Source organism: Pipistrellus kuhlii, unplaced genomic scaffold (assembly GCF_014108245.1).
Source record: "Pipistrellus kuhlii isolate mPipKuh1 unplaced genomic scaffold, mPipKuh1.p scaffold_m20_p_33, whole genome shotgun sequence".
NCBI lineage: Eukaryota > Metazoa > Chordata > Mammalia > Chiroptera > Vespertilionidae > Pipistrellus > Pipistrellus kuhlii.
In genome coordinates, this window is record NW_023425533.1 from 3,600,214 (window position 1) to 3,615,462 (window position 15,249).

The window sequence follows — 15,249 nt, forward strand, 5'->3', positions numbered from 1 at the left end:
AAGCATTTGTCAGATGATCACCTCAAAAAGCAAATAAAAAGGACAGGTTTGACATAGCAGTTGTGATGTTGAATAATTGGGATACATGCAGCACACAATTCTATCAACACAAAATGGTGTTTATCCTTCTAAATTCCATGCTATGCCTAAGAAAAAACATAAATATGATAATCATACAAACTTACATTACAAACCCTGAGGCTTACTATTGAAGAGAGGCTATGTTTTTACTCACCTGGAAAACTGGAAAACACTGGAATCCAGAGGCTTAAGTTGAAGAGCAGGTGTTTTGTTTTCTTCTCCAACAGATGGAAACTGGCTGGGGCTATCAATTTCTTCATATCCAATTGTTTGGCTATTTAATTCATCCATGTCTTGAATCGTAGGAATCTTCAGTGGATTAGTGAATACCTAGCAAAGAAAAAAATGATGCATAAAAAATTCCAATTTCAAACTAAATACCAAAGGATGAGTCAATCCTTCTGATGCTAGGAAAGAACACTTAGCCAAATAAAAAGAAACTGTTTCCTACAACAGAACAAACAGCACACAGTAATGTACACTAGAACACTGAACCCAGGCATGTTCACTTATAACCTAATCAGCTGGCCGCCAACAGACCTCCCCAACTCACTTATTGGCTCCTAGAGTCATCCCACCCACAACATAAACCCAGGTCCCCTAGTCAGTGTCTAATTCTGTCTTTTGACCCAGTTTAAAGCTGGATTTTCACTCCTCTGAGATCTGTGATGAGGGCAGGGATGGAGGGAATAAGCATTGCAGCATGTGTCGGTGCTGGATTTGGAGAAATGCATGCGAGACATTAACATGTATTCATAGTGCACACACACAGAGACATGCATCTGGGATCTTGTGGCAGAGCCAGCTTATGAAAATAGTATGAATGATGAAGGTGAAGGAATGTAAAGGTGAGGTAAACTGAATGAGGACAGGGCAGTCCCAGGAAATCTCCCAATCTCTACATCAAACTATTAAGCAGAGCATGAAACCTGAATATTCATATAACTAGGTCTTAGTAGACTGTCAGAAGAAGAATTAGTATTAAATTGCCTCTATCCTCACCAGTCTGACCTACCCTGATTGAGTGGGTGAAAGGTGAGTCTAACATGCGACTAGACTAGTAGATATCTCTAGGAAAGAGGGTCAAAAGGAAAATCATGCAGAAAGGCAAGGTTGAGGGAGGGGAGATAGATGGGTGCTACGGTGGCTGTCAGAAAAGGAGTGTCCCTGAAAGGACGGCCAACCTTATTACACCCTTCAGCGTCCGGAGCTGGGTAACCATGTCCGAGAGACAGTGCTCCTGAAAATTCAAAACAGCAGAGTCTTTATAAAGCCAGCCAGCCTGAAAGCAGGGATGGGAGAGGGGCACAAAGGATCACCCTTCTTCCCAAAAGGAAGGAGGAAGAATCACCCCTGAATCCTGGAAGAAAGGAGACTGAGGAAAACAAGACACTCAACAGGAGCAGCCTGTATGAGGATGGAACATAACCCTGAAAATTCTGTGACACAGAAAGTGACCTTCACACTGTTCAGAATCACTACTGAATCCAAATCTGGAAAATGAATGATTTGCCTCTTATTTTTGGTGATCTGAACATCAGTAACAGCAGATCCAAGCAAAAGAATAAGATGCAATGAAAAAAATAGTACCACCAGAAGAAATGGTTCATTATTTCAATGCAGCTTTCAAGACTGCTGCTTCCTTCAACCTATGTCCTCTGTTGGGGAAAATTTTGTTCAGAAAAGGAAGAGGGTGGACTGTCTCTCACCTGGTGGTTCTCTTTTTCCAAGGGCACCTTCTTCTTCTCAACAGTTTGATCTCTAGGAAAAGATAAAAGTGCTATTTAGTTCACTCATGACACTTCTCAGTCTAAAATGGATTACCAATTGTAGATTTGGCTTTTAATGTTCCTTCCAAATTAGAAATAGTATGGGCCTCATTGAATTTCTAAGGATACCTTTCTGAACATGGCTACTGCAGAGAAATTTCAGATGCCCCATGAAACAGAGAGAGGGGGAGGGAAGGGAGACTAAAGACAACCACTAGTTGAGAAACTCAGGAGATGATTAGAAGGAATAAAAACTGGGATAACAAAGAGGTGAGGGGGAAAATAATTAAAAAAATAAAAGAGGAGGAAAAAGCACCCTTCTTTTAAAAATTCCCCTATTAGGAAGAGTCAGTCTCCTCTACTGTATAACACAGAATACTATCTTAGGTATACTCAACTGTTTCTTAGCTTTGCTCAAATACATGTCTTCATCAGTGAGTTCTTGTTCTTCTGGGACAGAGCATCTCCTGCAGAATAGAGAAGAAATAATCTTTTGGAAACAAAAGGTATTCTTCGCTTTTACTGTCTACTTTCCTCACAATTATACCAAGGCGGCTTAACAATCTTCTAACCTTATAAAGCTCAGATTCCACCCACATTGCAAAACCCATGTGTAGGTTAATATGTAGCAATTCTTATTTCAAGGAATGCAGTCATCTATAATAATTATTTTTGGTGCATATATCACCTTTCTCCCAATCTACTCAAAGTACTTGACAGCTTCAAAATTCATATTATGGTAGACAGCACAAAACGTAATCTCCATTCTTACACAGTGAAGTTCAAGCACATAAGAGACTTGCTTGAGGTTCCATACAAAGAGAATGTTGCTGAAACTAGAACCTAGGTCTGTTGCCTATCATTTATGAAGAAATTCCCAAGATGCAGTATAGAAGCATCCCTAAACTAGGTGATGCCTGAAGAAGAAAATGAAAGGCTATGATAGAAAGCAAAAACAAGGAACCAGGAGCTTACATCATAAAAAGAATAGAACAGAGACTAGCAAAGAGAAAAAAAGGAGGGTTCTATAAATGAAAATATATACATACATTTTCAATTTGTAATGCACAAAGAAAATAATTTTAGAGGAGTAAAAACCTGAAGACAGTACTAGAAAAAGTATTCAGTGGTCAAAAGTAATCCTAGAAACAAATAAAAATTAATAATAATTAGAAATCCTATGCTATATAAGGGGACAAAATATCCTGGAAGGTTATGTTTCCTGGACTAAGTATAAACCAATAGAAGATACAGGATTAAAAAGTGAGACTTCTATGCACTCAGTCCTATATTCTAATCACAATCTCAGTTACTAGCCACGAAGAAGAAGCTGTGCTGGAGATTATGAAGGAATACCTACTCATTACAGACCTAGACATCATTTATTTTATTTCCTCCATTTTAAACATTTTCTTCTAAAAGGCATACTGTGTTTTAGTGCCTTTTTTACTTTATTTTTATTTTGAAAGTACATTTATTAAAGCTGGGACAGTGAAACAAGAAGCAACAGGAAAGAGCCTAGGCAGGTCTGCTTTGGCTGACTGGAAAGTCAGAGAAAAGGGGGCCTTGGAGACAGGTTCAGGGGTTAACCCAGAATGAGCTGCCACCGCCCATTGCTCCCCTAGTTGCAAGTTTCATAGGGACCCTTAAAGTTTAGGAGATTCATGCCTGAGAAGGAAGAAAGGTGTGTGTGTGCTCTTGGGAAGCATAGCGCCTAGTATCTTTTTTCTAACAGCATTTATCCTGAGGGGGTAAAAATTACATCTTAGCCTAAATGAAGCAAACTGAATTATTATCATAAACATATGTGACTACTGAATCAAATAAAAATATTTATTAAATTGAAATTAATGCCCATGGAAATGCCAGGCACTATCTAAATGTTAGATGCTATAAGGAACATAGAGTGTATGAAAAAGACAAACATGTAAACAAATAGCACTGAATGTACAGTAGGTACTACAACAGATTCAGGTATAGGAGGCATGTGAAGAAAACCATCATCTTGAACCAAAATGTAAAGCCCTTATTCTCATAGCTTACAGTTTCTTGAAGAGCCAAAGTATATACATATGAAAAATATCCAAAAAATACAAAATGATATGTGAATAAATGTCAAGAATTAAATATCATAGAAAGTCAAAGTAAAATCCTATAAAATATTGTCAACAGGAAAATAAAGTGTCACACAAAACTCTTACGCACTTAAGCATCCCAGATGGATATGATTTGGATAGGCAGATGGAATGCATTAAGTCACTGTAAGTATGTGGAAAGTCATGAAGGAGGGAATAAGCATGGCATGTGTGGGGAATACTGAAGCCACATACCTACCTAAAACATAGGGTTTGTTTTAAGATACAATGAAAATTAAGGCTGGATAGTTAAGGGGGGACCAGTTGGCATAGAGGCTGGAATGCCAGGCTTAAGAGTGTAGACTTGAGATAAAAAGTGTTTTAGAATATAGAGAAAAATCAGGAGTTATCTCTGGCATAATACCGAGTCCCAAGCTTACCTGTACTTTGGATGGGAATTATAGTAACAAAACCATCTTGCAGGTAATGTAGATGGATCAACCTTGCCAGGAAGCTTCCTCCATTTAAGACATTCATCACACTGTACCCACGTCTGGTCAGGAATCTTCCTAAATGAAGAACAGAATTATGACTGTTTATATCTTAGCTCTGTATTGTGTCTTACATTCGAAAGGCATAACCTAAAAGTGAAACAACATAATTTTATATATGAAATGTGTTATAACTGTTACATCTAAGTGTTTAAACTAGATACAGATACAGATACAGATATAGATATCCTAGCTGGTTTTTCTCAATGGATAAAGCGTCGGCCTGCAGACTGAAGGGTCCTGGGTTTGATTCCGGTCAAGGGCACATGCCTGGGCTACAGGCTCGATCCCCAGTGGGAGGCTTGCAGGAGGCAGCCAATCAATAATTCTCTCCCATCATTGATGTTTCTCTCTCTCCCTTTCCCTTCCTCTCTAAAACCAATAAAAATATATTTAAAAATAAATATATACACATTTCTTTTGATAATTTTAAAATATCAGCCTAAGAACTTTATATCTTGAAAGTCACAGAAAAGAGAGGAACCAAGATGGCGGCATTGGTAAACAGCTGAACTTGCTGTCTCGCACAACCACATCAAAACTACAACTAAAAGAAAAAATGGATATCATCCAGAACCACGGGAAGGCTGGCTGAGTGGAAGTTCTACAACAAGAAAGAAAGAGAAAAGCGCATCTAGACTGGTAGGAGGTGCAAAGGTGAGGAAGAGCGAAGGTATGGAGGTGCGAGTGGAAATGGGCTGGCAACTGGGTACGCTGTCTTTTTCAATTGGGAGGGAGATACAAACTCCTGACTGCTTTGAACTCCAGTACTGGGCGAGACTCTGGAGACCCAGACTTATACAGGAAGAAACTGGACTATCTGGCATCAGGCAGGAACATGAGGGCAGCTTTCTCTCAGAGGTGGTCACATTGTTTCTGCATGGGCCCGTGGGACACAGAGACCCAGGGACCTATCGGGGCAGGGCCAACAGGCAACCATTGCTGTTTGCACCAACCCATGATTCCCTGAGACCATGCCCCACCCAATTTACAACCCAACCCAAGCTGTGCACAGGTGTTTGCATATAAATGGCCTGACCTTTTGCAACCTAATCTAACAAACTGGAGCTGGGTCAATGAAGCCCAGAGCTTCCAAAAGAATGCTCATCAGCAGCCTGCATTGCTTCAGAGCTGGGCCTCATCTGAGCACATCTAAACCCCAAACTAAGAGGAGGAATCTGCAGATCTCTCTATAGCTTCTGCTGGGTGGCCGCAGGCAGTGGTTGACTTTGCACCTCCTTGAAGATCCTAGAGCCAGTGCACCCAGTGGTCAAAGTGAGACCAAACCAGATTACAACTCTTCAGATCCATAAGAGAAACTCAGGGAGCAGACTCAGTGAGCAACAAAGCCCCACTGAAGCAAGTCCAGCTCCATAAGGGTGTTTCCAGCACAGCAGTTCTCCCACTGTAGACACAACTGGTCCTCACAGCCAATTGGTCTGGAGGTCAATTCCTTCCAGTGATACCAACAGCAATCAAGGCTTCACTACAACAAGACTATACTCACAGCCTACAAAGGGGAACACCAAGAGCATCCATCTCAAGTGACTGGGGAGGCTAAGCCACTAGGTCCTATAGGACACCTAGCACACAAAGCCATTCTATCAACACAGAGAAGCAGCCAAAATGTGGACGGACACACACACACACACACACACACACACACACAAACAAACAAAAACAGGTCACAAATGAAAGAAATGGAGGAAAGCAAATTACTGGGTATAGAGTTCAAAATCACAGTTATAAGGTTACTCAAGAATCTTCTAGAAACCTCCGAGATTATTAGTGAGACACTCAAGGATATGAAAAAGGACCACCCATTAGAAATTAAGCATACACTGACCAAAATAAAGAAAAATATACAGAGATCCAACAGCAGACTAGAAAATCCCTAAGAATCAAGTAAAAAATTTGAAATACAAAGAAGCAAAAGACACCCAACTGGAAAAGCAAAAAGAATCCAAAAATATGAAGATAGTATAAGAAGTCTCTGGGACAACTTCAAGTGTACCAACATCTAAATTATGGGGGTGCCAGAAAAAGAGAGAGAGCAAGATATTGAAAACCTACTTGAAGAAATAATGACAGAAAACTTCCCCCACCTGGTGAAAGAAATAGACTTACAAGTCCAGGAAACGCACAGAACTCCAAACAAGAGGAATCCAAAGAGGATCACATCAAGACACATCATAGCCCTAACCGGTTTGACTCAGTGGATAGAGTGTCAGCCTGCGAACTCAAGGGTCCCAGGTTCGATTCTGGTCAAGGACATGTACCTTGGCTGCAGGCACATCCCCGTGGGGGGGGTGTAAGAGGCAGCTGACCGATGTTTCTCTCTCATCGATGTTTCTAACTATCCCTCTCTTCCTCTCTGTAAAAAATCAATAAAAAAAACACATATATATAGTATATATATATATATATTATATATATATATATATATATATATATATACATATATATATATACTATATATATATATTTTTTTTTAAAAGACACATCATAATTAAAATGCCAAGGGCAAAAGACAAAGAGATAATCTTAAAAGCACCAAGAGAAAAACAGTTATTTACAAGGGAGTACCCATACAACTGTCAGCTGATTTCTCAACAGAAACTATGTACGCCAGAAGGGTGTGACAAGAAATATTCAAAGTGATGAGTAGCAAGAACCTACAATCAAGATTACTCTACCCAGCAAAGCTATTATTTAGAATTGAAGATCAGATAAAGTGCTTCACAGACAAGAAAAAGCTAAATGAATTCATCACCACCAAACCAGTATTACTGACATGCTAAATACCAGACATGCTGAAGGGTATTCTTTAAGAAGAGGAGGAAGAAGAAAAAGGTAAAGATAAAAATTATGAATAACAAAGTGACAACAAATACATATCTATCAACAAGTGAATCTAAAAATAAAGTGAATGAAAAAATATGATGAACAGAATAAACTGGTGAATATGAGAGTTAGGGGCATAGAAAGGGAGTAGACTGACAATTCTTGGGGGAAAGGAGGTGTGGGGTATGGGAAGGGACTGGACAAAAATCGAACACCTATGGACGAGGACAATGGAGGGGAGGTAAGGGCATGGGGTAGGGTGGGAACCGGGTGGAGGGGACCTATGGGGAGAAAAAACAGGAATAACTATAATAATTTGAATAATAAAGACTTATTAAAAAAGTCACAGAAAAAATAATGATAGAACTATGCCAGATATGGATATAAAAAATAGTAACAAATATTAACATGGTGAGCTACCATTATTTATGTAGGTCAAAATTATTTATCTGGAATCTCTTGCTCTAAGCAAGCAAGAGGTTAGCTTTAATTCTAAAATTAATGAATAGGAAAAAAATTATATATTACAATATTGCCAAGAAATAAAACCCAAAGAATAATTTTATTTGGTTTATCCAATTCTGTGATAAGTTTAAAATGGGAGGAGGTAAGAGGTCAACCAATGAATTCATATGCATTGGCCCATGGACACAGACAATAGTGTGGAGAAGGCCTGAGGTGGGAAGGGAGCCAGGTGGAGGTGGGCAAAAGTGAGTGGGAAATGAAGACATCTGTAATACCCTCAAGAAGAGATCCTGCACCACTTTTTTCTGAAAGAATTCAGAGCCAAGATCCTTGAGGTGGGAGATGTGATAGGCAGTTAGACAGTTAGGCATAGTAAGGATGATGGTCCAAGTAGAAAAGGTCATCAGAGCAGAAAGCCCAGATGCCTAGCAAAGGACAATTGTAGGGTCGGATCTTGCCCTCAGGGTGGTCTTTCTTTCCCTAGCATATTCTGGTTGCTGGTCATGAGGTCTGGACCCCCTGACCTTTCCTCCCTAGAGATAATATCTAGGCCTCAGTTGTATTTCAGCTCCAGGCCCAGAAAAGCGGAAAACAGACCAGTGACACCAAGGCCAATCTCAGGATGAACTGCATTGAATAATGAACCCCTGTTCTGGCAATCAATCAGTGGAGACCTAGACCATGAAAGGGCATACCTGAAAAGCTGCTGAATATTCCATTAAGATCTTCCACTGGAACCTCCCCTAAAATATCCACCTTTAAAATCCTTAGGACAGAGGATCCAGTGGGCCCTTCTTCCTGGGAGCATGCCCATGCTTTTCCCTTTTCTTTCCCTTCCCCCTCCCCCTTCATTTTCCCCTGTCCCATAGGGGCATAACCATCAGCTTTCTCACTCCCAAGCTCCATGGACCCTTCCTTTATCTCTGTAACATATTTTCTAAGCCCATTTATTCTAGGAATTACTTTTTCTACCTCTATGATTTTATTAATAAACTGGGGGCCCGGTGCACGAAATTTGTGAATGGGGGGGGCGTGTCCCTCAGCCCAGCCTACACCCTCTCCAATATGGGACCCTTTGAGGGATGTCTGACTGCCCTTTTAGGCCCAATCCTACCAGGACTGCTGACTCCCAACTGCTCACCTACCTGCCTTCCTAATTGCCCCTAACCACTTCTGCCTGCCAGCTTGATCACCCACTAATCACTCTTCTGCCAGCCTGATTGATGTTTATCTGTTCCCCTGCCAGCCTGTTTGCCCCTAACTACCCTCCCCTGCAGGCCTGGGTCCTCCACAACTGCCCTTCCCTGCAGGCCTGGTCGCCCTCAACTTCCCTCCTCTGCTGGCTTGGTCACCCCTAACTGCCTTCCCATGCTGGCCTAATCACCCACAATTGCCCTCCCTTGCAGACCCAATCCCTCCTAACTGCCCTCTCCTGCTGGCCATCTTGTGTCCACATGGGGGCAGCCATCTTGTGTGTTGGAGTGTTATTATTTTATTAGATAGGATAGAGGCCTGGTGCAAGGGTGAGGGTCAGCTGGTTTGCCCTGAAGAGTATCCTGGATCAGGGTGGGGGCTCCCTTGGGGCATGGAGTGGCCTGGGCGAGGGGCCTGTGGTGGTTTGCAGGCTGGCCACACCCTCGGTGACCCCAGCAGAGGCCCTGGTATATGGGATTTATTTAACTTCTATAATTGAAACTTTGTAGCCTTGAGCAGAGCCAAGCCTCCTGCTTGCTCCGTGGCTGCAGCCATTTTTGTTGGGATTTATCTATCTTCTATAATTGAAACTTTGTAGCCTCAAGCAGATGCCAAGGCAGGCCAGAGCAGGTGGAAAGCTTGTCTTCCTCCGTTGCTGGGGAAACCCAAGCCTTCTGTGTAGCCATCTTGATTGGGTTAATTTGCATACTTGCTCTTGATTGACTAGTGGGTGTGGCTTGTGGGTGTAGCAGAGGTACTGTCAATTTGTACATTACTCACTTATTAAATAGGACTAGGGGCTCAGTGCACAAATTTGTGCACTTTGAAAGGAACTGTGGGCCACGAGGCTGCTGGGGGCACAGGGGTGGGTTTCAGCCCATTCTCTGAGCCCCTGCCTGACCCCTCCTGCCATGGCTCCTTGTCCCCTGTCTGCTGGCAACCCTGCTCCCGCGGCACCCAACCTGCTCACACCCGCTGATGGCACAGTGATTGGGGTTGGTGCTGTTAGTGGGTGCGAGCTGCGGCTGCTGCCCCGATTACCCCTCAGGAGCAGCTCTAAGAGGCTATCAGGGCCGGCAGCCACCACTTGCACCCACTGATGACCGGGACAGGCGCGCTGGGCTCTTGCAGCAGGTGTGAGCAAGCAGCGGCTCCAGCACCAGCTGGAGGTGTGAGTGGGGCCAGTGCCAGCAGTGGGTGCGAATGGAGCAGTCGCTGGCAATAGGAGCAGGGAGAGGTGGAGAAACCCTCCAGGGCAATGGGGGCCAGCAGCCACCACTTGCACCTGCTGATGGCACTGAGCGATCAGGGATGGCACTGGGCACTGGCAGCAAGTGCAAGCAGTAGCTATGGTGCTAGCAGCAGGTGTGAGCGGGGCCAGCACTGGCAGCAAGTGAGAGTGCTGGGCGGGACCGTAGTGTGAGGGAGCAAAGAATTTTCAATAACCACAAGAGGCTTGCCCCAATGACAGTGACCAGCGCAATGCCTTAGTCTGGCACCCCCGCTCACCTGCTCCACCATCCAGCCTCAGCTGATGTCCGCCATGTTCCACGTGCACTCCCTGGTGGTCAGTACATGTCATAGCAACCAGTTGTTCAGTTGTTCTGCTGTTTGGTCTATTTGCATATTAGCCTTTTATTAAATAGGATATCCTCTTATTTTAAAAAAATGCATTTGTGGAAGTCACTGAAGAATCATCATCAAAACATCTTCATTTCCCTATAAACTAAGGTGAACAGACATCCCGCTTTTGGCGGGACAGTCCTGATTTTTAACAATTTGTCCCGCGTCCCACAGTGTCTTAAAAAAGTCCCGATTTTAAAACACCATGGGACGCAGGACAAATTGTTGAAAATTGAGACTGTCCCGCCAAGAGCGTGACGTCTGGTCACCTTACTATAAACTCCCTACACCTATTATTTTTCCTTTCAAAATTGGTCTTTGTTTATACTTTAATCAAAATTTTATTAGGTTGCTGAAACTGGTTTGGCTCAGTGGTAGAAGGTCGGTCTGTGGACTGAAGGGTCCCAGGTTTGATTCCGGTCAGGGGCATGTACATTGGTTGCGGGCACATCCCTGGTGGGGGGCGGTGCAAGAGGCAGCTGGTCAATGTTTCTCTCTCATCGACGTTTCTGGCTCTCTATCTCTCTCCCTTCTTCTCTGTAAAAAATCAATAAAATATATTTTAAAATTTTTTTATTAGGCTGATGTTCCCAAAATTAATCTTAAAAAGTAATATAAATTTTATTAAATTTCATAACTAGAAATGGTGGCTCCAGTCTGTCGATTACCGTGTTTCCCTGAAAATAAGACCTAGCGCAACTTTGGGAGAAAAAATTAATATAAGACACTGTCTTATTTTTGGGGAAACAGGGTAGGTTAAATTATTAAGATAAATTCTTCCAGAGTTCTACTCTTTTTAAAAAATATATATATTTTATTGATTTTTTACAGAGAGGAAGGGAGAGCGAGAGCTAGAAATGTCGATGAGAGAGAAACATCGACCAGCTGCCTCTTGCACACCCCCAACCAGGGATGTGCCCACAACCAATGTACATGCCCTTGACCGGAATCGAACCCAGGACCTTTCAGTCCGCAGACCGATGCTCTACCACTGAGCCAACCCGGTTTCGGCCAGAGTTCTACTCTTAATACACATACCCTCTCCCCACCACCCTCCCACCTCCAGGAAGCATATCCAGTCACCTTCACTATTTCTCTGTGGAAGGAGGTGGTCCATGTATATCAGAAATAGCACCTAAGGTATGAAAGGAGTGGGAACCAGGAAGTCTGGAGAAAAGTCACAGAAAGAGGGTAGATGGGCACGTAGGACCAATTTTAAAAACATGTAATTTAACCTAGGGTGGGTTTTGTGTTACACTTATATTGCCCTTATACTAGTTATTTCAATAGTGATGTGTTTTTTGTACATTTTAGTTCAATATTTTCCTTATCTTTGTAGATAGTGCTTTATTTCTAGTTATAATAATCATCTCATTATAGAAAAAAATGGAAATACAGAAAGATCTAAAAAGAAAATAAAAGACACTCATAATTCTACCACTCAAATATAATGTACTCTTCTTGTTTAAAGCTCTGTTACTAAGATAATTCATACAGATTTTTGGATATATAGCTTCCTATCTCCTAGCTCCAGGTTGTTTCAGCTTTAGAACTTCTAAACTCTGAGCTCAGGCCTGGTGTCTATATATTTCCCTTCATCCACTGTTTTATTTAGAACCAGAGCAGCAAAAGCAGTTTCAGCAGTAGTGAGAGGGGAGAGGAAAGGTCATATTAGTTTTGGTGTTTTGTGTTTGTTTGTGTGTGTGTGTGTGTGCGTGTGTTTATTGTTTAACGTATTACAAATAGTAGTACATGTGTCTCCTTTTCCCCCAGTTGACTTCTCCCCAGTCTCCCCTATCCCCTGACCTATGCCCTCATCCCACCCCCACCCCCAGTGTCTTGTGTCCATTGGTTATGCTTATATGTATGCATACAAGTCATGCACATGCACAGAAGAGTCTCTTGCAGATGCACGTCAATATTACTCTCTTATGGGCAAACATTGAAGACAGTAACTCCCTGACTCAAGTTACTGCAGACCATGGTAGGAAAGGCTTTTCAGCTTGTGTTTGTAATAAATAGGTAATTGAAGAGGCTATACAATATAATCCTAATTGCATCCTTCCTGAAGAGTCATGGTTAAGATCTTGTGCTTTGGAGCCCAATTGCCTATATTTGAACTTTTGATCTACCATTTTGTACCTGTCTAATCTTGAGCAAGTTACTCAAGCTCTCAGTTACCAGTGTCTACATTTGTAAAGAAGAAATAATATTATCTTTCTATCTCATAGGATTTTTATGATGAATACATGTAAATATAATTAGAAAATTTAGACCAGTACCTAGAATATAAGTAAATACTCAATAAATGATCATCATTATTACAATTCTTCTTCCAGAAAGATTCTTTAATATATATAATAGTGGCCTGGTGCATGGATTTGTGCACATTGAAAGGAAACTAATTAGAAAAAATATTTTAATATTGCTATTCACCCTTTCTTTATAATAGAAGTGTCAACCAAATTTGCTGGGAACTGAAACCTAACATTGTCACTGGTAATAAAATGTAAAAAGAGCTAGCCAGGCTTGATGGCTCTGAAAGGTCAGAGCTATTAACTCATTGACTCTAAAGTTAAGTCACTGGTGGTAAAATGTAAAAAGAGCTGGCTAACCAAAACCAAACATTTGTTCCCTGTAGTAAAATGTAGAAAGAGCTGGCCAACCTTGATGGCTCTGAATGGTCGGAGCTATTAAATCATCGTCTAGTTGAGATAGTGGTGGTTGAGGCAACTTTAATTTGTTAATCATATGTAAATGTAAATTCTTGTTGATTTTCTGTTGTTGGAACTTCCCGCCTAAGAGATGTCTTTGTTTCAGAATCTCAATAAAAGGAATGGTAAAAGGCCAGAGCATGGGTTAGTCTTCCCACTAGAGGTGGACTTCCTGCCTGGCCCTCATTTTCCAAAATTAACTATTTTCCAGTTTCTCTCTTCATTTTAGTGTGTGGCCTTCTCCAGAAACCAGACCCTGACTGGGCCCTGAACCACACGGATCGTGATAAGAGATCCCACACAAATTCACATTGACAAAGACAGATGGAAACACATGCGTGCTATTGGTACCAGTATAAGTTTTATATGTCTCACATGCGTGAGTCAATGTTTATTTTTAAATTGCCAGTGTGCATCATATGTACCATGTTGGGAGCCATCAGAGTTGAGACAAGCAACTCCGTCTTAAGGAAATAGAATTAAGTTCCTTCCAGCAGAAGTTATGCGATGCCCTGAGGGTTTGGCCAGAGGCTAAAGATTAACCTGCCGCTTAGCATCTCTGCAACTTCCCCTTCCTGATCCTCCCCCATAGCTAGCCCAGCTTTGGAATGTTACACCTTGGAATGTTACACCGCCCTGGCAGTTAGCCAATCCTGTGTTGCCAGATACCTTACCACCTTGTCACTCAGTGCCTAAACCAATTATACACTGCCAAAGACCCCTCTGCATAGGCAACCCTGCCCCCCTTTGTTCCTGCTGCATATATACTGCCATTTAAAAAAATAAAGTTCGGGGCTTGATCAGAACTTTGTCTTGCCTCCGTTCTTCGTGTTCCTTGTTTGTTTCATTCTCTTAGGTGGTTCCTACGTGCCCCCGTTATTGCCCCTCGGGTCGGGGCAGTACCAGATATGTACCTGCTGGTCAGATGGTCGGACGTATGGGTAGATGTATGATTGGTCACTTAGCCTTTTATATAGTGTGTGTGTGTGTGTGTGTGTGTGTGTGTGTGTGTGTGTATTAGGAGCCCACTGCAGGAATATTCCTACAAGCTACGCGTCATGTGCTACGCGGCCACCGCCCGCCCACCCAGCCCCACCCGCGGTTTCCCTCTGGCAGCCGCCTTGCTTTCTGCTTTTCCTCCCTCTTCCTTCTATGCTGTTTTCAGTCTTCACTCCTCCCTCTCTCCTTATATGCAAATTAACCGCCATCTTTGTTGGGTAAATTTGCATGCTTGCTTTGATTGGCTGTGGGTATAGTGAAGGTACAGTCAATTAGCATTTTTCTCTTTTATTAGTGTGTGTGTGTGTGTGTGTGTGTATATATATATATATATATATATATATATATATATATATGTTATATATAGTGTACATATATAGTATATACACTCCAGCAATATATGAACAACTGTTCCATTGCATTAATCATTGCTTATTTGAAAGATCAAAAATGGCATCTCATTTTAACTTTTATGTCTTTGAAAACCATGGAGGTTGGGCATGAGAAAGATATTTAGAATAAGCTAGTGATATTTATATAGCAATCAGGTAGCATTTGAAACAAAATTTTATATCATGTATTTTCCTGATGATTTCCATTTAAAAAAGACACAAGGGGCTGCCTACCTCAAAATGAACTGTTAATAGTACTCTAATCTTTGTCTTGATGGTGGTATAACTGACTGTATATATGTTGTTACACATTCTATTCTCTGTATTATGCTCCTTTCCTGGACTACTGAGGTATTTCATCCTCATCCATAGTTCTTTTTTTCTCTGATATGCTGGGTTCTCTACTTCCATTGTCAAATTCCTTGGTACAATTCCAACAATGTTCACTAGAAATAAAAAGCAGGTAAGTTTGCTAACATTTCTGAATATCTACTATATGCCAGGCACTATGCTAAAAAATGTTATATCATCTAATTTATTAT

General features: G+C 41.7%; 1 protein-coding gene across 6 annotated transcripts in view; it reads right to left on the reverse strand.

Moving 5' to 3' along the window:
* The window catches only part of MORC4 (MORC family CW-type zinc finger 4), a 117,385-nt gene that overhangs the window by 35,871 nt on the left and 66,265 nt on the right, over nt 1-15,249 (reverse strand). For all 6 annotated transcript variants that reach the window (XM_036460739.2, XM_036460740.2, XM_036460744.2 and 3 more), the window contains 4 exons: nt 4,366-4,494; nt 2,249-2,317; nt 1,791-1,842; nt 236-411 (listed from right to left, as the gene is read on the reverse strand). In XM_036460739.2, coding sequence (XP_036316632.1) covers nt 236-411; nt 1,791-1,842; nt 2,249-2,317; nt 4,366-4,494 — 426 coding nt within the window. The remainder of the gene's footprint in view (nt 1-235; nt 412-1,790; nt 1,843-2,248; nt 2,318-4,365; nt 4,495-15,249) is intronic.